This window comes from Ambystoma mexicanum, chromosome 8, assembly GCF_040938575.1.
Source record: "Ambystoma mexicanum isolate Mex_15411 chromosome 8, UKY_AmexF1_1, whole genome shotgun sequence".
Lineage (NCBI taxonomy): Eukaryota > Metazoa > Chordata > Amphibia > Caudata > Ambystomatidae > Ambystoma > Ambystoma mexicanum.
In genome coordinates, this window is record NC_090929.1 from 1113493898 (window position 1) to 1113515940 (window position 22043).

Genomic DNA, 22043 nt, shown 5'->3' on the forward strand with positions numbered 1-22043 from the left:
GTGGTATGGATCAGACCAAGGGTTGAAGTGATGGCCACCAAAAAGTGACCTTGTTAGTCAAGAGGTTTAGAGCTACCACGACAACGTGTTTTTAAAAAACCCATTGATTTGCTCTAATGGCTAATGCTAAACCCCAGGAAGGGAGTATCATTTTAATCTTAGGACGTGCTAAAGTGAAACATAACCTTCAGCTCTGACCATGCCACCGCAAGGTTCATGCAACACTTGACTTGCTGCCCATTTTACCCCGAGTGGGGACCCTTCAGGACCCTTCTGAAAGCCTTGATGAGGGAATGAAATGATGACCAGGGTGTCACACTTAAGGGAAGCAGCATCTCTATTTTCATACAACCATGGAAGGATTCCCAGGTTTATGCATAAGACGGAAGAAGGCCTTCTATAATTTTTAATGGACATTGCCAAGTTCTCTGTTAAACCCTTATTCGCCAGTCCCCTCCTCTCACCTTCCAGATGGAAGAGTGGAAGGGAGCCAACCCCACATTGAGGAAATGAGAGGGTGCAGAGCACAAAGGTATCTTGGCAAGAAACATCTGCTTCCATCGCTATCAATTTGATTGGGTGGAACCACGGCAGCTATATTTAGACAGGGTTTATTATTAACAAGGCTCCTTCCCCCTGAAGTTTCAATACATCCCTTAGAATATGAAACAGGGAGGCGGGGACACATCCCGGTCAACCATAGGACCATTGCATCTATTTTCCAGGCCCTGGGATCCATAGTCTTAGCAAAAAGGGCAAACAAGATTCTGTGCTAAGAGGCACTTCAAGCGCTATCATTAAGGGTCCAAAAACGATAGCATTTTGACTAAATCTTTCAGTGAACCCGGCATTTTGAGAGCACGTGATCTGCATCCATGTTGTCTGTTCCAGCTTTGATGAGTGAGTGACCCCCCCCCCCCACCCTCCAATGTTGACATATACTAGGGCTAACTGTGGGGCTTGCCCCGGAACAAGACTCTTCTAAAAGAGTACAGGGACTGAGTTTAATAGAAAACATAAGCAGAAATTGCATCTGGGGGGGGGGGGGGGACAACAGCAATATTGTTACTTAAGGGGGGGTTCAGCATTAAAGGTTTGAATACCACTGTACTAAGGTCATGGAATTGTCTGTTCATATTTTCACAAGACATTCTTGAATCAAGTGGGAAAAGAACAAGCCTCCAAAAATAATGGAAGCCAGCGCCTCCTAATTGCATGATCATTTTATATCCACCCTTTCCCAATGACCCTGTGTTTGCCAGGATAGCGGTGTTGCCCGCCATCTGTGTAGACTGGCATCCATTATCCTCATCCAGCATTGCAAAGGCTCCTGGATTTGTTGCGTCACCGGCATCCTCTTCTCCAGACGTTGCAATGCTGTGATCCAGCGTTGAAAATGTACATTATCCTAATGGCTCCATATAGAAACATGCCACAGGGAAGAAGCAGGCAGGCCAGTGGTTGCCACATCCTTTGCAATTATGGTCAGGCAGCACTTAGTTACACAATGTATATCAAATTGCAAATCCCTTGAGGTGTCCTCCAGAAATCCGATAAGCAGGAACAATGAACAGAGAAAATAATTCTGATAATGGCGCTCATCAGATATGGAGACACCAACGTGTAGTAAACACTACTTCATTCAATTCAGAATACTGAATACACAGAAAGACACACAATATGACAAACTGTCTTCTTTTCTGAGCATCCTTTAATGGTGCATTTCAACTTTTTCTTCTAATAGAAGTGGCAGAAACAGTAGCCAATGCAATTCGGACACAGGCCCATCGTCAGGGCTAATTCTGTTATGCAGAGAAACTGTTGCACCAATCAGTTGTACACCTGGTTCAACGTGATTCAAGAGTGAAGAAGAGTAAACCCTCAATATTCTGCTAGCCCAAAGAACACTACCTTCTGCTCGTAAGATAGAGTTGCCTCAGTAGGACCTAGAAGAATATGGAGGATGTTGCCCGTGACCATCCATGGACTCTCACCCTCCCAAAACAAAATCATCTGATTTAACTCAACCTGGCAACTCAAAGGGTTGAGGGGTATGGAGATCAGAGAGTTGTGGGACAGATAGGAGATGAGAGGGAAAGAGAACAATGGAGTGATTTTTCTCAGCATGAGATGGAAACATTTTGGTCACTGTTGGACACTGTGGGATTAAGCCCTTTCTAGCTTTGGTCCATAGGTAAACAATGAACCGAGAACACGTCTTCTCTCCAGTACCTGGTGACACAAGTGGCACATGAAGCAAACAGTGGCTGTGGGGCTACCACAACCCACACACTTAAACTATTTCTAAAGTTACTTTTCAGGATGTGATCCGTGATTGCGCAGTTTCAGAAGATTTTGAGTTGTTTGAAAGCCAAGAAATGTACCCCAACTTCCTACGTGTAAAGAAATTGCAGTTTCATGCTGCAGTAGATGGAACTTTGTATTGTGCAATCCTCAACAAGTGCAACCTCAGAGTGACACATTTAGAAAATCCCACATTCGGTTGGCAGAAATGCATCTGCTTCTCCACCATAACAAATTTGTTTTGTGCATTACAAACTTCAAACTCTCAAGCTCCGTCCCTGATCAGCAACACACGCAGCTCCCTTGTAGCATCCTACACAGCTGGGCGGAGAGCTTTGGTTCAATGCACTTGCCTTGGGAACAGGCTCGGACTGGCCTATAGGGCAATGCCCAAAGCAAAAGCGCAAAATGCTGTTCTGGGCCCGTTTTTTTTGTTGTTGGTTAAAGTGGGACACTTGTTTGGCCAACGTGGGCCAGTTTGATGAGTTAGTTCATTATGTGGCTAGTAGTTTTGACCTTTGCTGCTGAATTAATATTAAATTGCACAACTTGCATCACATTTTATTTAAAAAAAAAAACTGCCCCTCCCCCTGGGTACTATTCGAACAGTGTCACAAAAGGAATGAATTGCTATTTGCAACTCGGGCCACTTTTTCATTTGTGCCCGAGACATTTTATGCCCCAGTCCAACCCTGCTTGGGAACAAGTTGATGCATGTGACATGGGTCCGATAATTCGGGCCGATTCAGCTTTTCGTCCTCCAGAGAGCAACAGATGGAGTGCCATCTGTGGGTAATATTGACACTGATCGTTAATGATTTGTAGGAAGGGAAACCTAAATCACCAAATTCTTATCACACCACACACAGCAGGCCCTCGTTTGCCAGCGCCATTCACTGACCTGTATCTAATAATGCATCACACTATGCACTAGCCTAAACACACAACTGGCTCAGACCTGCTACACACCAACAACCAGCAAAACTCAACCGCATACAAAACACAGTGCATATGGGCAATACTAGCTTTCAGCCTGCCAGGCAGTGCTTCTTTTGTGGGGAGGTCAGGGGGGGGAAAGGGGGGGTCTGTCAGTTTTGAGACCCTGGACTTATCTCAGGCTCAATTCAGTTATGATGTGCTGTCTTGGCGACTTTTGACTTTCAGTTGGAGTCCGGGGTGTTGCTATGTCTGGAAAAGATCTGGGGCTACACTAATGTCGGAACTATCGGGACTCGGGGCTAGGTAGCCTTTTGGTTGTAGACCCGGAGATTCTATCAGGGGCTACAACCAAAAGACCCGGGGCTATAGCCCCCTCCTAGCAACGCCTCTGGTTGGAGTTAACGTAAGGGGAAGTCTAAGTCTAGATTGTCTTACTAGTGTGCAAGGTGACTTTTAAGCGATTTTTTTGCCTTACTGGTGAAATGTTTATATAGCGATCCTCTCGAGCCCGGCCACATGCGTTTCATACTTATAATGTGCTTCTTCGAGGCACACATTTGCAGGCGTACACATGCGTTTTTCTCACTTTTATCCCGATTACACGCCGGGTCGGACTGGGGCATAAAATTGCCGCGGACACCAATGTAAAAAAGTGGCCCACAGTTGAAAATGGCAATTCATTCCTTTTGTGACAGACTGTTCGAGTAGTACCCAAAGGGAAGGTTTTTGATCAAATGTGATGCAAATTGTGCATTTCAAAGAAGATTTATTCTTTTTTTTTTTATTATTAGCATATCTTTAGTTTACATTTAAACTTTTTCTATGCTTTTTACTAAAAAAATAAAACAATTTCCATTAAATTACAGCCAAGATAAGAAAATAAATAAAAACAAACCAAACAAACAAACCAAAAAAAATAACTTCCCAGCGTTCCAATAAAGTTCTCAATTTCCATCAATGTTTTCATTTAGTTTCAGTAAGTAAAACTGGCTACCACTACTAGCCGCATGGTGAAGTAACCCATCAAAGTGGCCCACACTAGCATTTTACGTTTTTGATTCGGGCATTGCCCGATTGGCCAGTCCCAGTCCGATTACAGGATGGACGTGTGCTTCCTGTAACGATCGGCTTAGTTGCCGCGTGCTCCATTTGATTCAGCTCATTTCATCATTGTCGGTACTTGGTCACTGCACCCAAAACCTTCAATGAGTCATTGCTCTGCGTCCATATGCCAAGCTCAAAATGTATTCTTCTAGATGTAATGCTCGTTTTATTCTTGTTGGAGCTATTTTAATGGTTATATTGTACAGTGATCTGTTCAGCCCTCACGCCTTATGCATTTTGGATTTTTATTTTTTTTGGTTAGTTTATAGCTCGTCCTTGTTAACTGCTCTTGCTGGTTTTCCGCTTGCTCCACTGCAGCAAGTCTTCAGTTCTGCACTTCAGCTCCTTTTCAAATGGGGTCCCTCCTAATATTTTTCTTTTTTTTAAAAAACTTTATTTAATACTGGCATGTTAGCAATACAGGGAGGACATGTTTCACGCAAGGCAGTACAGCATATATGAATGACGTAGGTATATAATTAGTCAGTCAAAATAGCCCTTGGGGTGTGGGGGGTAGGAGGGTAACAGGACACATTGGGTCATACAGGGGGTGTTCCAGTTTGTATGGATCTTGTCTTGTCTTTCTCTGACTCCAGGTAAATTCTGAGGGGAGCCCATATATATTTTGGTCTTGAGGTGGACTGGACCCCTCGGACATAAGATTCTTTGCATTCTTGTGTGTTTATCAATTCCCGTAGCCAACCTTGGTTTGTCGGGGGGGTATTTGGACTTTCATTTCTTGAGGATGTTCCTTTTGGCTACTGCTCCACCTCCCGCAAACAGTCTGCGGGTTTTAATTGATGCCTTCCTAATGTCTCTCAGTAGGTATTTCTGCGGTGTGGCAATAATGTTTGTATTTAATATATTGTTCATAGTTTTTGCCACTTCGTTCCAGAATCGCTTTATTGGAGGGCAGTCCCAGTACATGTGTATGGCTGTTGCGTTGAGAGTGCCACATTTGAGTCATGATTGTGGTTTAGAGGGGTCAAATTTGGAGATTCGGTTGGGTGTAATGTGTAGTTGGTTCAGGATTTTGAATTGGATAAGTCTAAAGTTTGCGCATAGGGAGATGGTTTTGGTATATCTGCAATAGTTTGTCCAATGTTGTTCGTCTATTTGGATGTTCAGGTCTTTTTCCCACCTGGTTTTGCTGTTGTTCTTGGATATCGTGTTGGACTGAGTTATCCTTTATAGCATCGAGACATTGCCCACGAATCCGTCTTCTGTAAGGATCTCAATTAGGAATTTGTGGGTTGGAGGAGCACTCGGAAAAGTTGGCCACTTTTTCCTGCAAGAAGCTTTTAACCGTTGGTAGTGTAGCATTGTGGATAGTCCCTTTCCTGCTCTGTTTTGGATCTCTGATGCCATGAGGAACCGTCTTCCCAGGAAAAGGGCTCCGACCTTGGCCTGTTTTTCAGGGTCCCATAATGTTTGAATCGTACGGTCCATTGTGGGTTCTAGGCCTGGGTAGTGCCATAGAGGTAGGTGTGGTCAGTATGCTATTTTACATCCTACTCTTTCGAGGAACTGTGACCATGCTCGGACTGTCGATTCCATCGGGTCAGCCAGTGTTTTTTCTCGTGGCACCTCGGCGAATATCATGCTTTTGAGTTCCAGGGGGGATGCTGCTAATTTTTCTGTGTGTATATGCGCAAATTGTTCCGCAGTGTTGGACCAGTACTTTGCGAAATGTGCCTGTGCTATATAGTAGTATAGCTGGAAGTCGGGGCTCCCAGGCCCCCTGTGTCGTAAATCTCGCATAGTTTGGGCCAACTTAACCTGGGCGTCTGACCTCCCCAGATGAATAGTGTGGCAAGTTTTTGCAGAGTTTCGAAGAATTTCCTACCCGGCCAGATCGGGATGCCGTTAAATAGGTATAGCAGCTTTGGTACTACCAGCATTTTCAGTAGGGAGATACAAGGACAGTGGCAGTTTGATCCATGTGTAGTTTGTATTCCAATTTTGTCAAATATGGGGTAGAATTATTTGCAATCAAGGTTCGTTTGTCTGGTGCCATTGTGATGCCCAAATATCTTGCAGTGGTGGGGGACCAACGCAAGTCATTCATACCCGGCGTCTGGACAGTGGGATTATTTCTGACTTGGTTCAGTTAATTTTGTATCCGGAGTGTTTGGTAAATTCAGCTATGTCCTGTAGAACTGGTGCAAGATTAATGTCAGGGTTCCTGAGGTAAAGCATTGTCTCATCTGCGTATAGGGAGATGAATTGTGGGGATCCCATAATGCAGATCCCCCTCCAGGCGTGGTTCCCTCAATTGTTAGTGCAGATATTAACAGAGCGAGTGGGCATCCTTGCCTGGTGCCTCTCTGCAGTGTAAAGGTGGATGATAATGTTTTATTGGTACGTACCTTGGCCGTGGGGGCATGATATAGTATGTTTATGAATCGTAAGAATCCAGCACCGAACCCCATCTTATCCAGAATTCCATACATGAATGTCCATGAAATGGAGTCAAACGCTTTTTCTGCGTGTAGTGTGACCGCCACAGTATGTGCCCGGTGGTCTAGTTGGGATGTAATGGCGAAGAAGCGTCTGAGGTTCAGAGCAGTGGAGCGTCCCGGAATAAACCCTGATTGGTCCGGGTGTACTAGTTTGGACATATATGGGTTCAGCTTGTTGGTTATGGCCTTAGCAAAGATTTTTTGTGTCGACGTTAATGAGGGACAACGGTCTGTATGAGGAAGGAGAATGTGCAGGCTTATGTGGTTTTAACAGAACCGGGATGATGGCTTCGCTCATTGTACGGGGGGGGGGGGGGGGGAGTGTACCGCTCTCAAACGATTCTTCCCATACTTCTAGGAGTCATAGGCCCAGTTCTTCTCTAAAAATGTTGATGAGGTCTTCAGGTAGGCCATCTGATCCTGGTGCTCTGCTCGCCTTGAGGTCTTTAATTGCTTGTTGCAGGTCTTCTAGGGTTAAAACGTAGCTCAATAGTGGCACTTTCTTCTCGGGTGAGTTTGGGGAGTGGGAAGGAGTCAAGGTACTTGCGGAGTTCTTCCGCCGACACTTGGTCCGCGTTAGAGTATAGCTTGCTGTAGAAGTTTCAGAACACCTCATTTACTTTCAGGTGTTCTCCATGTGTTCAAGCTGTGATCGTCTGTGATGCTGGTGATTTGTCTGTGTCCCTGTTCTGTCTTGATGAGGTTGGACAGAAGCTTGCCGGATTTATTGCCCTCTCCATATCACACTTCTTGTTCTGCTAATGACATGAATTTAGCAAGGGCTTCTTGCAGTCTGGTGAGTGTTGCAGGTTCTGGTTCTCTTGTGTATGCTGTCCGATTCTTTAATGTCTTCAGCTAGGGTTAGTTGGGTGCGTATGCCTTTCAGTGTGTCGTGGACCTTAGAGATCAGGTGTCCTCTTAGCCATACTTTGACAGGAACCAAGGCTCTGTGAAGGATTCCCAAATTGTGTGGTGTGATTTCAAAGAACTCCTTCATCTCGATCTGGAGTGAGATGTCTCGTAGTAGGTCCGGGGGCATTCTCCATTGGTGGCGTTCTGGGTTGGGCGTTCCGATCTAGATCTCTAGTACCACCGGCGAGTGGTCAGAGATTGTTCTAGGTAGTATGGTGCATTCCTTCAGGCCGGAGGTGCTGTTTGTGGAGCAGAGCCAATAGTCAATTCTGGAGCTTGACCCATGGACATACGAGTGAAAAGTATACTCTCTAGTGTTGGGATGCAATTCTCTCCAGGCGTCGCTAGTGGTACAGAGGACATGGCTTGTTTAATGGTCAGCGCTGCTTTGGCGTTCGGGCGATGTGTCGTGGACGTTCTGTCTAGTACGCGGTCCAGTATAGTGTTAAAATCTCTGCCCCATAGCACTTTTGAGTCCTCTGTTGGGGTTATCAGTGTCACTATATGTTGATATAACTCTGGTGTGTCGACTTTGGGACCATAGGTGCTTATAATATTAGTTCCTGACTGTGTAATAGGCCCCATATTATTACAAATCTTCCGTTTGTATCTAGTTTGGTTTTTTGCACTTGGAATTCAAGTCTGCGGTGAATTAATGTCAGAACTCCCTGTGACTGCAATGAATAGTTTGTCGTGAACACCAGTGGGCCCAATGCTCGGCCTAATGATTTGGCAGATTGCTCCGTGGTGTGCGTTTCTTGAGGCAGGAGGATTCTGATCCTGTGCCTGTTAGCATATGTGACTATTTTCCTTGCCTTAATTGGGTTCAGGAGCCCCCTCACGTACCAGGATGGGAGTCTGACGCTACGGGTTATTTGTTGAGTAGCCATCCGTGAGCCATTTGTGATGTGTACATTACTGCCTTGGTGTTGTGATAGTCTTCTTCCCTTTGCAACTGCCAGGTTTTTCTTGTAATTGTGCAAACCAGTTTTAACTGTGCAAACTTTTTGGCAACAGTCCATTGTCTTGTAATGGCAACTGGCCAGTTTCCCTGCATTCCCCCTCCCTCATCTTCCCCCAATCGGGCGGTGTGTCCCACAGAACCATTTGCAACATTGCTAATGAAAACTTCAACTGGGGTAGAGGGGGGTGACCAAGCGGCCCCACCCTGTCAGAGGGCCGCGGCTTTCATTGAATTGTAGTTCGGCATGCTGCTACTTCACGATTTGGGTATGTTTCAGGACTCCTTAGGTATTTCCGGAATGTGGCGCTCAATGTATGACATGGCATCTTCAGGTGATTCGAAGAACTGTGTTTTGCCTGCATGTTGGATACGTAGCTTGGCGGGGACAGCATTGCATATATTATTTTTAGGTCTCCGAGGGTTCTTTTAACAGGGTCAAAGGATCTTCGCACAGTTTGTACTCCCATCGAGAAATCCGGGTATATGTGGATACGGTTAGAATCAAAGGTTAGAGGACCCTGTTCTCTTGCCAGGCGGAGGATATGATCTCGATCTCTATAGCCAAGTAGCCTGGTTATAATCGTTCTTGGTGGTGCTCCAGGTTTGGAAGGGGGGGGACTGGTGCCCGATGTGCTCTTTCTATCAGGAATTGTTTTGAGAACTGTGCGTCTGGAATAGCGAGTGGAGTAGATCTTCCCGAAAATGTTCCGTGGGTACGTTGCTCTTATGTTCTGCCACCCCAACCACTCGTATGTTGTTCCGCCTAGATCTGGATTCTAAGTCTTCGCATTTATTTTGGTGGGCTTTGATTTCTTTTTGGATCCTGTCCGTGGTTTTATTTAGGGTGGTGGCAGTGTCTTCTAGGCTAGAGACCCTATCTTCTGCCTCTGAGACTCTGGTGTTTAGTTTTTTGATGTCCATGCGGATAGGGGTGATGTGATCACCAATGTCGTCTAATTTGGTGTTAATGGCGGCAAATCCTTTTTCCATGGCTGCCACGTATGGGGCCAAGTTTTGTGTTGAGGGGTCGGAGGAAGGGTTGTCGGATGATTCAGCAATTTCTGCGTTGTGATCTTGGTTGAAGGGGTTGGCGAATGCATCCATGGGGCCCTTCCTCTTCGCTTTGTTATTGGCGCCACCTGCCATGTTCATGCGTTGGTGAGCGTAGCTAGAAGTTGTGGGGAGAGGCTGTGAACTGATCCCCTATTTCGGGTATTAGTGCTTTGGATCTGGAGACTGTGAGGCACTTGTCAGCCGGAGGTGCGGGCCGTTTTGCCTCTTTAATAGTGATTTTGCCTGCAGGCTTGTGAGCGTTGGGCTGGTAAAGGTGGCTGCACACATGTTGCAGTAGGATGTTTGTTACAAGAGTTAGTGGCAGGGGGTCCATTGTCTGATATTGCCCCAAGAAGTAGTCTGCGGATTGTGGTGGTTGCCCGTGATTGAAGGGTTGGGAGTGGCCGGCAGTGAATGGGCAGGGGAGGAGGAGGGGCCGCGGTCTGAGTTCACAGTGGGACTCGCGGTGTTGGCGTCTCGCCCCCACCTACCTTACTGGCGGTCTCCTTGTCAGGAGTGATGTCCGGTTCTGCTGGGGGGCTAGTCTGCATCCGGGGAGAGTTGTGACCTGAGCGTGATTAACGTGCCCAGTCGTGCCCTAGAGGCCCGCTACGACCCGGTGCGGTGGACACTGTAGTGGCGATGTAGCAGTCCTTGCCAGCTGCAGGGGTTGCCAGTGTCCCATGTTCAGTCCCTCGAAGTAGCAGGTGGTGTGGGGTCACTCCCTCCGCTTGGCCCCTCCAGGGGATTATTACAGCATACACCCTGCACACTGGGAAGCAGTCGGGCCACAGTGGGAGAAGGGAGGACCTGTGTGCTCCCGCTGGGCTTTGCACCGGCTCCGGTCTCCAGGGAATTTCAGCGCGAAGACTTGCAGCCATTAGCCGGGCTTCCCAGTTGTTGTCGGCGGTGTTTCTCGGGAGCGAAGCCACGGACAGGTCTCCAAGTTGCTCGGTGCATGCTGGGGGTGTTCATGCGTCTCCCCACTTGCATGTATATGTTAGCAGCGACGCCGATCTGCAGGGTGTTCAATTCAGGATGTTTGTAGCCACGGAGCACGTCTGTCAGGCGGCTATCTTGATCGGCGCGTCACAGCGCCCCCTACTTTACTTTAATATTTGTAGCACGCATACGATCACCCCTGGGCTTAAGGGCGTGACACAGACAGGAATGACATACAGACAGATTAGGCAATTATCCTTAGGCTAAATTGGATGATGTGCAGAATGTATGTGTCTAGTAAAACAGGAGTGTTTTCAATTTTCTTGAACATGTTTAATGAATCGGAGTAAGAATAGGTCCCTCGTGGGCCTGGCCAAACATGCCAGCAAGCATGTCCCCTGATCAGCAATATCGATGTCCTCAACTTCCTCGTGGCGGACCCTGGAGGCAGACTGCTTGTCATAGCTTGTTGCATGGAAGTCTGTCCTGGTGCCAAATATCGCTCCGTCACCGGGTGTGGGTGTCAGCGCGCGCGGGGGAGGAATGAGGAAGTCCGCGTGCATGCTTGAAGACTACACTATAAAATAGTGGCGCTCACACAGCACACGCTCCAGAGACAGAAGACTCGCCATGCATTGCAAGTGCCTCGCTCTGTGTGCGGTCATGCTGGCCTTCCCCTTCCCAAAGCTGCGGCCAGGTATGTACTCGGGCACAGACGGGCCGGCACCCATGCACAGTCAGGTATGTACACACAGGGGTATAGACGGGCGGGCACCCATGCACAGTCAGGTATATGCACAGAGCGGTGTGTATGCATGTGGCAGGTCTGTACAGGTGGGTGCATACCCTTGCATGACAGTTACACACATGGTCAGACTAGTGAGTGCGCATGCCACCACCATGCACAGCCAGGTACATATGCACCCACTCACGATATGTACGCTCCCACACACAGCCAGATAAAGAGTGCGCCTAGAGTTGTGCAGCGAGGTTGGCGCTACATTGGACACTGCTCCTGTAGCCGCAGGAGCACCTGAACCCTTCCTGATGGGCAGAGACGTTTCTGCCCAGGGTCAGCGCCCGCCAGAGGGAGATTATAATAACAAGTAATCTCATGGCAAGGAGGTCTGCGAGGCAGGCTTCTAATCGGCGGAAACCGGGATTATCCGTTACCACTGGTGGTGCAGTCAATAAGTAGCAGGGACGCGCATCTCCCCCTGGGACTCTGCATCCCCCCCCCCGTAGTCCAGGACATGTTCCAACACTAGGTGTGCGCGGCTGAGGTGGTTCTCCGCAGGATGGGCCTCGGGGGCCAGTCTACTGTTTGAACTCCAATCTCATCCAGAACCGAAAAGGACGTTCCTCTCTCAGAACTCCCTCTAATTAAAGTGTTGCTGAGGATTACATGCGAGTGCAAATGGGATATTTGCTCTAATAGGGACATTGCATTAACCACCGTCTCAGGGCCATGGCTCCTATAACACTTCACTTCACGCTCCTAAAACAAGGATGTAGCGCCGAGCTAACTGTTGCCAAATTACATTAGGGCATCTGGCCCAGGCACTTTTGTTTGTCATGAACCCACGGATCGGGGTTAAAACTCCAATCTCGCTATTTGCAATTCCACAGATTATAGTGCCTAGCGCACTTCTTTCAGCTCACTGCGCTATAATGCAGCAGACACTTTCTAAGGATCTAGTACCCCACTCACTTGTTGGCAGTGCTAGGTCCCTTAGCTTCTCTTAGGCCTTGAAGTGTCTGTGGTCTCTTTGTTCTTTATGTCCCAGGAGCTCTGTCAGACCCCAGTCTTTTCAGGGCCTGTAGCTCCTTCACCCATGCTAGCCAGCATGCCCCGTGCAGATCCACCCTATGCTCCCAACTGGTGGTTTGGTCATTCTGGTGTTTCCCGCGTCCTGGGTGACTGCTGCCCTTAGCATGGACTTCACGGCACGTGTTGAGGCCTTTCTATCCAACAGCTGGCCTCTCATGGTCCTGGATTCGTTGGCATATGGCTTACCTTATTCGAGCATCCTAGTAAGCTCTTGTACCTAACTGGGCCAACAGTCTGACATGTTCCATGTACACAACCTTGCAAGACTTTGTAATCCTTGATGGCCATCTTGAGATCAGGCAGAAGTGCGACTTTTCACTCCAGGCTGGGGTTTGCGGTCTGCAACCCCTCAGCAGGTCAGGCTGCTGCTCCCTCACTTCCAGGCGTTTGGTCCTTCGGCAAGATCAGTGAGTGTTCGGCAGGATTCCATCTGGCATATGGGATCCTGCAGTGCGAACTGGGGCGCTGCATCCCTCTCCATGAAAAGTCTCTGGCTCTTTGGTCCTCGACAAATCTGTGAGGGTCTGGGACTCAGTGAGCGTCCTCTGCAGTGAGTCTCTGAAGGTCCCGGCTCATATGGGATCTCCCAGCAATCAATGGTAAGCTGCGTCCTCCTTCTGCAGGATTCTGGGTGGTTTGGGGAATTTCTGAGAGGATCCCAGCTGGCATGTGGGATCTCGCAGTGCAGGTAACTATTTTACAGGTGTGGGTCACCGGTGTCGAGCTAACCAATAACCAGCGTCTCATTACTAATACAGGGGACCCAGGCCATTGGCCTGACCCACAGCTGGACAAATAGTCCTTGGGTACATGGAACACGAGCTTTACTATTGGCCAGGTTTTCAGAGGTTATGACACGAGGCTCAGAGAAGGGCGTGGAGCAGGAAAGGGGACTCCGACTCCCACCCTGCTCTGCCCCCACACGGCTGCGGCACGAAGGCAGTGGCAGCTCGGCTTGTCTGGTCCGCAGTCTCGCCTTCATGACTTGGGACCGGGGTCAGGGTCAGGCACCCGCTGGCTTGGTCACAATTTACTGCTCAGCAAGTTACCCATGAATTCACTAAAGGAGTTTATAGAAGTGTTTCGATTTTTGCGTTTGTTAACTGCGGTAGATCAATAATACGGGACATTACCAGGGGAGTGTTGGGGAGTTGAGAGTGTAAAGGGGTGACTGTTCCCAGAAAAACTAACCACATTGAAGCGTTTGTAAATATGTTGGCTGTGTGGAGAAGAAAGGGATGCGTAGCGAACACATTTTGGAGTGACAGACAAAAAGGTTTGTACAATAAACTAGTTTCTTTCCTGTCTGAAATGGAGAGAGATACCTGAGAGCAAGTTACTCTATGCAATACCACATACGTGTGGCTTTAAATGGCTTTTTTGTGAATCAGGTGCAACTTGTGTGATTTACGACCACACCCATGAGTACCGTTCAAATGTAGGAATTGGAATAACACCAACAATGCATTCTTTGTCGATTGGCCACAATGGCTGCGATTGCCTTCGTGAACCTGTGTAGGCGAGTATATGTCAGCACAGGCTTTGGGGGAAGCATTTATTGAAGGCCAGCTGGCCCAACGAGAAACAGGACAGCACTCAAGTGCTTAACACATGTAGGGCTGAGATGGAGCCCCCTCAACACTCGCAGGGCAAGCTAGAGCCAGTGGTCGAAGTGAGCGGCAACGGTGGGGAGCGGTGTTGCACTACTTTTATTTATTTACTGTTAACGGCTTTTTGCAACCATTTTCACACTTTCCGGAACTGTTCTTTGTGAAGTTAAGGCACACTTCTCCATTTCACCCATCAGTTACAGCCAAACTGAAATCCGTTTCAACTCAAGGGTTGCAGTCATGCTGGTTGACAGCCAATTGACATTTATTGCACTTTGTGCTCCCTTCATTCCTACCCTGTCCCCCACTGGAGTCACAGTTCCACTACTTTTTTGGTACACTTCTATCACTGGCTAGAGCTAGACAATAACGAGCTTCTGCATCTCAAAGTCTGGCAGGGATAAGGCAGCCAGTCAAACTTCAGAAAGGCTGGTAGGGCTGGGGCAGAGTAAATCATACGTTAGGCATCATCACTTGGGATGGCACCGACTCTACCCCAGAGCTGCCAGCGTTCAGAAGTACTGCCCTCGGTTATTTCAAAAGGTTGCAATGTTACCTGGGCAGGGAGAAAAGATGAAACAGAAATAAACATTAAGTGAATCCTCTCTCTCTTTCCACATTCAGAGCATTCGGCAATGGCCCTGCATGCCCCCACCAGGTGCCTTTGTTTAAAGACCATCGACTCCATTGCCCGAAGATTTATCAAGGACTTCACCGTGGTCCACGAAGGATCACACTGCTCGGCTAAGGAGCTCATGTGAGTACTAGAAATGCCTTGCCACCTGAAAGAATTGTTACTATGCACCACACCCACCCCCATCAAGAGCATGCGTTACAGGCCATTTCTGACATCAAATTGTACTTTCCCACAGTCGGTGCACAGAGTAAATGCATCCTTGTGAGACCATTACTAAAATGTTAGACTGAGGGAGGGGTCATTGCCGCAGGATAAGGGCCGGGCGTGGCCCAAAAGTTGGGGAAGGTTCATTATCCCAAGCAATAACTACCCCCTCAAAAGATCTAGGAGGGTCTTACAACACAGGGGCTCATGTTACTCGGAAATGCCTGAAGATCGTAGGTGTGTTCTCCCTCGTCTTCACCCCTTAATTTCACTGTTAAAAGTGCAGAATCGCCGCCCGGCCTATTTACTGTATCCCAAACTGTTAAATGTATTTTTTACTCACTTACTCTGCCTGTGCAGACTATTATTGCCTCCGAATTTCAAGGGCTCCGAGTGACTTTTTCCCCCCCCTTGTTACCACACTCCTTGCGTGCTTTGAAACACTTGCCTGTGTATAGGCGCTATATAAATTAACAATACCATACCAATGCAACTTGATAGCGGGGACCTGGTATGTTTGCACTGAAAGACAGTTCAAGGGTTTTTATTTGAAGATTAGTAAAGGGGCTCGCTAAGGATCGCCCCTCTCTCCCCACTCTCTCTCGTTTGTCAAGGTAGTCACTCAGCCCAAAGATGCTCTTTAGAGATAAGTAACCCCAGTTATCTCAGTAACCCCAATTATCTTAGGCTCTGCCTGCCCGATTGTGATGGGCCAAAGGCATACTATTTCACTATCTCCTCTGGGAACAATCTAGGTGGTCCCTAAACTAGGTTCCCTGATGCAGTGTTACTTAAGGATAGGCGTCTTTCAGAGACGCTTAGCCCGCTTCGTCCTTTCCATTCACGCCCTCATACTCCTAGGCCTGATGTTCTATTCTGCCTCCCCTGCTCGTCTAGTCTCCTTTTCTTCCTTCCACTCTCTCCCTCACTACAGCTCTTCCATTGTGTCCCTCTGATGTTCTTGCTCTACGCCTACTCTCTTTTGCTCTAGACCACTACTTTCCCCTCTCCACACCACTACCTTTGTCCCTTCTCCACATATCTTCCCTGTCTAAACTACCCTTCCCCCCCTCTGCACACTACTACCCTCCCCTCTCTACACAACAACTGCTCTCCCCTCTCCACACAACTTTCCACGACACTACACTATCCACACCTACTCCCACCATGACTCTCCTTCCATCCCTCAGTCACTTTCTCATTCACTCCTTACTCATTCTGCTAACCCCTCCCATGCAACTTACACAATCAAACCCAAGTAACACTTTCTCCCACCAAACAATACATCCCTTTGCACACTCCTTGAGAAATCTGCCTTCACACCATCTTTCTTCCGGTAGTCCTCCTCGGTTGACCTCACCTGCATAACCCACTCCTTCCTGTTTCCTGTGACAATTTGCCCTTTCCCCTCTCCATTGGCTCTCTCCATCACCTGGTTCCCAAAGACCAACCACTGACTCCTTTCTCGAGGGGAGGGGTTAGAGGCGAGCAAAGACATAAAATGGAGTCTTAAACTCTCCCCCTCTCTCATACACCGGTTTGCATACACGCCCCTATTCATATGCAGGAAGAGTCGCACTGGGCCCGATTTCGGGATTTCTAAATCGGGTCACGGCAAAAACCGGCACCATAGCCACCCAACCTTCCAATCCTGGGACGGAGTTTATAAAATAAAAAAAACTCCGGGATGGAGGGCGATTTCCCAGGAAAACCAGGACGTCTGGTCACCCTAACCAGTGCAGCTCCTCAGTATGGCCGAGACTCACTCCTCTGGCCCTTATGAAGTACCAGACGTGATACCTTTAAAGCACTAAGTGACACCAGCAGAGTAACTCTAGAGTCATTCTTTGCTATCAGAGGGTGTATGGACCTCCCGCCTTTCTGAGCAACACAATACTGACTGAGCCAAGTAGATAAGTAAACAAGTAGAGGAGCTTTGTAGATCGGAGAAACTCTAACGCTCTGCAAATGTAAAATACGAGGTAATGCTTGCCTGCATGCGGGGCGTCTGTGGAACCCTCACACCCTGGAGACAACTGCAGATGCTGCACATTTCTTCAACTGGGCGCCAAAGGGCCACCACCCACTAATATATTACAATAATTTCTCGCTTAGTTATTTTCTCCATGTAGTCTACTATGCAATCCCCACTCCCAGCTGACTGGTGGCAGAACATCGCCAGGGACAATACCTAGACTCATTCCCGAATAATCTCCCCTTTACGTGGCATACTTCGGAGGATGAAAGCCATAGAATGCAGCATGAGACCATATTGTGTGTTGGGGGGGGGGGGCGGGCGGGAGGGAGGTGAGGGGGGGGGGGGGGGCAAATGTGATTCCATCGACCACATTAACTTTGCATGTATGTCGACTTTTTTTCATTTTTAGTTTGGGCTATTAGGTGTCGCTTGAGATGCCTATCAGCCAAAATTATTGCATTAGAGTACAGATAGGGAGAACATGGCATATGAGGGGCATAGCTTGTAGGGGTTTGGTTATTTGCCCACCCATTGACTGTCCATGGCCATTCCAACCCGGTCCTGCCCCTCCCCGCCCAAAACGCCCACCCCCATGGGACCTTTTTGAGCTCAATTAAATGAAGCCTTACCATAAAACTTTGTACTCTAAGTGCCTGCAGTCTTCTGAGTTAATGAATTCACTGTAGTTGTAAACCGGTTACTGGTGTAATAAAAATCTCTTAACCAGGTCTGCATTCCGACACGATTTCTAAGCACTATGTCTGCCCTTCACTGAAGTCCTGTTAAAAACAGACATGGATAAAGCCAACAGTTTGGGCATTTTCCAGGCACTGCCAGGTCCTCGCACCATTTTGCACCTGCTACCCTCAATGGGCAATTAATACCACTACGGCAGTGCCTGGCAAGTGCCTTTCCCATGCCTATGCAAAAGCCCAAACTGTTGGCATTTCTATTGCGTGTTGTTTAAGGAGGGTACCACGCATACACCCACTCCTCTCTGCCCCCACTCCACTCCCACCCCTAAACTAACCACCCGCCACACACACACACACACACACACACACACACACACATATTTTAAATACAAAACAAGTAGACATAGGAGTGGCAGTAGAATACCACAAATTGTGGTTGATGGAATTACTGGATACCATTGGGGAGAGGGGCCTCTCCCTAATTGAGGGAATCTAGACCCAGGTCATAGCAAGTGGAAATAACCCTGTTGGGATATATGGAGTATTCCCCTTACCATAAACCAACTGCTCTTAACATACTCCAGACTCCGTTTTCTTCACTCAAAACTGTCAGTCCCAACTCATGTCCCTTTCTGATTGGGCCTACCAATCCATCATTCACAGTCTCCGAGCAGATTTCTCCCTGAACATAGCACAGCCCTCAAGGGGAAGGCCATTCGCCATAGTACAGGCAGGATGTCCAGTTAAACACCAGTAATGCCATATGCAGGCCCCAGAGGTCAGACATTAAAGACCTGCACTGTGCATTTCTCCAAGTTGATTGGTGGAAGCAGTTCACACCTTTCTTGCGGTTTCCTCGGACAGTGGACTGAAGCTCCTTCTCCCATGGCTGCAATACTTGTGCATATATTACTGCCTTATGCAAACGTTGCTGCTTATTTCGGGATTAATGACTTCAATGACCCACACAGTTCTCTGGCATCCACAGTGCACAATGCAGCTTCTGTGTCGGATACACAATGCCCCCTCGCCGCATGTCTAGGTGCTCCAGGGCAGGCTGCTTCTATTAGGCTGCCCACTGAAAAGAAATGCCACATTCTTGCAGGTTAGGAAAGGTGGTCACTGGCCTTCTCTGCTTGCCAATTCTAGTTGCTGCTAGATGATGGCGAGTGTGTTGCACACTCTGCAGTTAAGAGTTTACTCCGTGGCTTTAACAATGTCATGATTTTTCGATTCCTCTAAAACATATAATTCACTTTCAGCCACAGCCACTAAACATAATCTCCTGCTTGCCTCCTAAATATTACAGGATTTTCTTCCCAGTGACAAGAAATGTGAAATGCGTGGTTGTCCTGCAAGGTGTTAACTGGGATTCACTCCCCTGATAGTCTATCCCATTTCCGTTTTCTAGTACTCCCTCGGCTAAATCTATTCCAATATTCTACCCCTCTCTCAACTTCTATTACAACCTCTTACCTCTGCTTTCAAGACCGACCACAAACACACGTGCAGGCCCCATTTATAAACGGAGGCCCAACTCACCTGAATCACTTTGCATTAATCCTGAAGGCAATTTAGTCCCAGCGAACCACCAGAAATGTCGGTGGTTTGCAATCTGTACAGGATCCCCCATCTTCCTGTAGACATGGCACCAAGTCGGAAATTGGGAGTGACTATTGCCTGCGTCTAGTCCTGTTTGAAGAATGAATGTTGGGCGATTAAAAAGGAGGGGTGCATAATAAGCAGCATACTTTTTGAGACTAGGACTACAAGCATGTGACCGTATTGACCATATAACTTTCTTTAACTGTGCATGTTTAAGCCTTGATGGTGCAGCATTTTGTACAAACCCAAATAGATTCTTTTCAGGCTCACAAAACTTTGTTCACTGGTTGTAATAGGCTGTGATTCAGGATAGGTTAAGCAATGCTACGATCATTCTTTTTGCTGAATGTGTTTGTATAGTTATTTATATATTGTCGGGTTGGTTTATTATGTGAATTGTGTAGCCTCCAAGTCATCTCCATAAAACAATATTTTAGGCTCTTCAAAAATAAAAATGTGTAAAAATGTGTCCCAAGAAGAGTTGGGAAGCTTTGTAGTGACGTGCATACATTGCAGATTAGGCACATATCTTATGGCTCCACATGACCGAATGTGCGATTCAGGGAAAATCATTTAATCTCGCCCTGCTTCATCTGCTACAAATAATGGATTCAATCAGTGATCACTGCTCAAAAAACAGACTCTTGTGGTTTACCAGACGATACTGTCGCACCAACAAAGCCGACAATTGTGACTTCTGGATAGTGAACATTGTTTGTGTCGAATCCCTCACCAGCCAAGGAAACATTTGCTATTTCCAAATCAGGGGTCACCCTAAGAGTCTTGTTTTAATTTCAAGTTGTTTTTGCAGACTACGAGAGGTGTCTCACTAAGCTGAAGGACCTACCTTATATCAAATACTTTTTTCCGAATCCCATAACATCGATTATTTTTTTCTTTTAAACGCATTTTGCATGGAGCAGGAGACCCCCGCGGCCCTCCCCGACATCACTCCCACCGCAATGAATCCCCTTACCCAACACCCCAGCTACATTTTGGCAAAATGCGTTTAAAAAACCTCGTTATGCGATTTGATTAAATTGGCTTCGATATTTTGGTACGATACCAAGCTAAAAAGGATAAAAACATTCATGTTCACCTTTAGGTGAGGGAACGTTTTTTTTATCTCGTTATACTTTAACTTGTGTGCAAAATGCTAAACACAGATTAGCCAACAGCAATAACTGCTTTGTGGCAGCAAAGTCTACAGTGCCCTTTATTTAACCTAGCAACATACATGAGCTGCGGTAATGAACGTTCATTCTACTTTGCAATATTGGTGTTTATTTTACCCTACATATTAATAACAACAACTTGTTTATATCATAATTGGCAATGCCACAGCGGTCTGCAGAGGGTCGGTATAGACTAAGTGACGTTCAAACATAAGCCCTTCTTGGCGACTGCAGTTCCTCCTATGTGGCTCTGAAAACTGTCGATTGAGGTTTTACCCTCAAAGAACTCGAATAATGAAAATGAGTGAAAGAATTTCTTGGAGCAGGCCTCAAGGTAACAGTCTTCAAGAGCCGACGGATTTGGAGCTAAGACTCTTGTGCCGCAGTTTAATGTTTATACAGCAGACAGACATTTGCCGATGTGACAAAATGGCCGTCCTAGCAGAGATAGCCCTGAGGAAGGACTAGAGGTCCGAAATGCATCGGCTTCCGGCTCTGTTTCTTCAGATAGGAAGACGTCTGCTAATTAAAAATTGTTATCTTGACGATTCCTGTTTTAAGATTCTCACTAATTTTGATTATTTGAGTTCAGCGAATACCCGTATTCAACATATTGTTTAAAGTGTTGGAATTGCAATAGTATTTACTGCCAGGGTAATCACCATTGCTGAGGAGTTGTCTCACTGGTTTGTTCTTGGATTGACTTTTTCCTGGCACAGTGCACACCAGGATAATGGTCGACACCAAATGCAAGTACATTTTGTGTATATATATATATAATTTGGCATTTATATAGCGCTACGAACCCTCAGGTATCTCGGTGTGTGGTGCTCATTTATCGACCTCGGAGGGATGAAAGGCTGAGTTTGACCCCGCTAGGATTCGAACCTGCATGATATATATATAATCTATTAGAGATTAATTCACTTTTGAAATATTATAAGTGGTGCCCACTTCAAAAACTAGTGCTTTTACCCACCACAAGTCCATCCCTAGACCTGCTCCATTTCAAGTGACTCCTTCATACCCACAGGAGGCGGATTCAGCGTCACCTATGCTATCACCTTTCGGTTTCGGCTTATAGGTGTCACAAGCGACATCAAATAGCACTAACTAAATATGATGTTGCTGCACCCTCCCTCCTACCCCCTACCCTCCCACCCCCTTGCCAGAATCAGCTCCCCAGCCCAGATCAAACATGTGCACACACATTCGCACAATATCCATTTGCTTACACACAGACACACACAACATAAAACATGATAATACATTATATAATAAAAATGCATCTTGCCTGCCGCCCCGGCTCGGACTCTGAGTGTTCCATTGGTAGCAGCCAAACTATTTGAATGTGCAGGGGTCCAGGAGCCACCCCTCACATTCAGGCATGCAGTTAACCAGCCTGCATCCCCAATGGGCCATGCAAGACTTGGGAAGCAAAACGCCCCTGATGTTATAAGGTCTAATGGAGATGCGCATTGGGGAACTAAACTGTCATAGGGAAACCATGTTCCCCTTTGACAGTGTAATCAAGTGCTCACTCAGCTGCAGCTGAGGGAGCGCTCAGTGTTTCCATTAGCTGTCACAGCTTCATGATGCGCGAGCATACTAGCGAGTTGGCACCCTCT

General features: G+C 47.2%; 2 protein-coding genes across 3 annotated transcripts in view; one reads left to right on the forward strand and one right to left on the reverse strand.

Annotated features, from left to right (window-relative positions):
* Positions 1-22043, reverse strand: part of RASSF4 (Ras association domain family member 4) — a 666318-nt gene that overhangs the window by 380848 nt on the left and 263427 nt on the right. The gene's annotated exons all lie outside the window — the stretch shown is intronic.
* Positions 11253-22043, forward strand: part of LOC138472796 (platelet factor 4-like) — a 38659-nt gene continuing 27868 nt past the window's right edge. The window contains exons 1-2 of the mRNA XM_069611148.1: positions 11253-11377; positions 14746-14878. Coding sequence (XP_069467249.1) covers positions 11311-11377; positions 14746-14878 — 200 coding nt within the window. The 5' untranslated portion in view covers positions 11253-11310. The remainder of the gene's footprint in view (positions 11378-14745; positions 14879-22043) is intronic.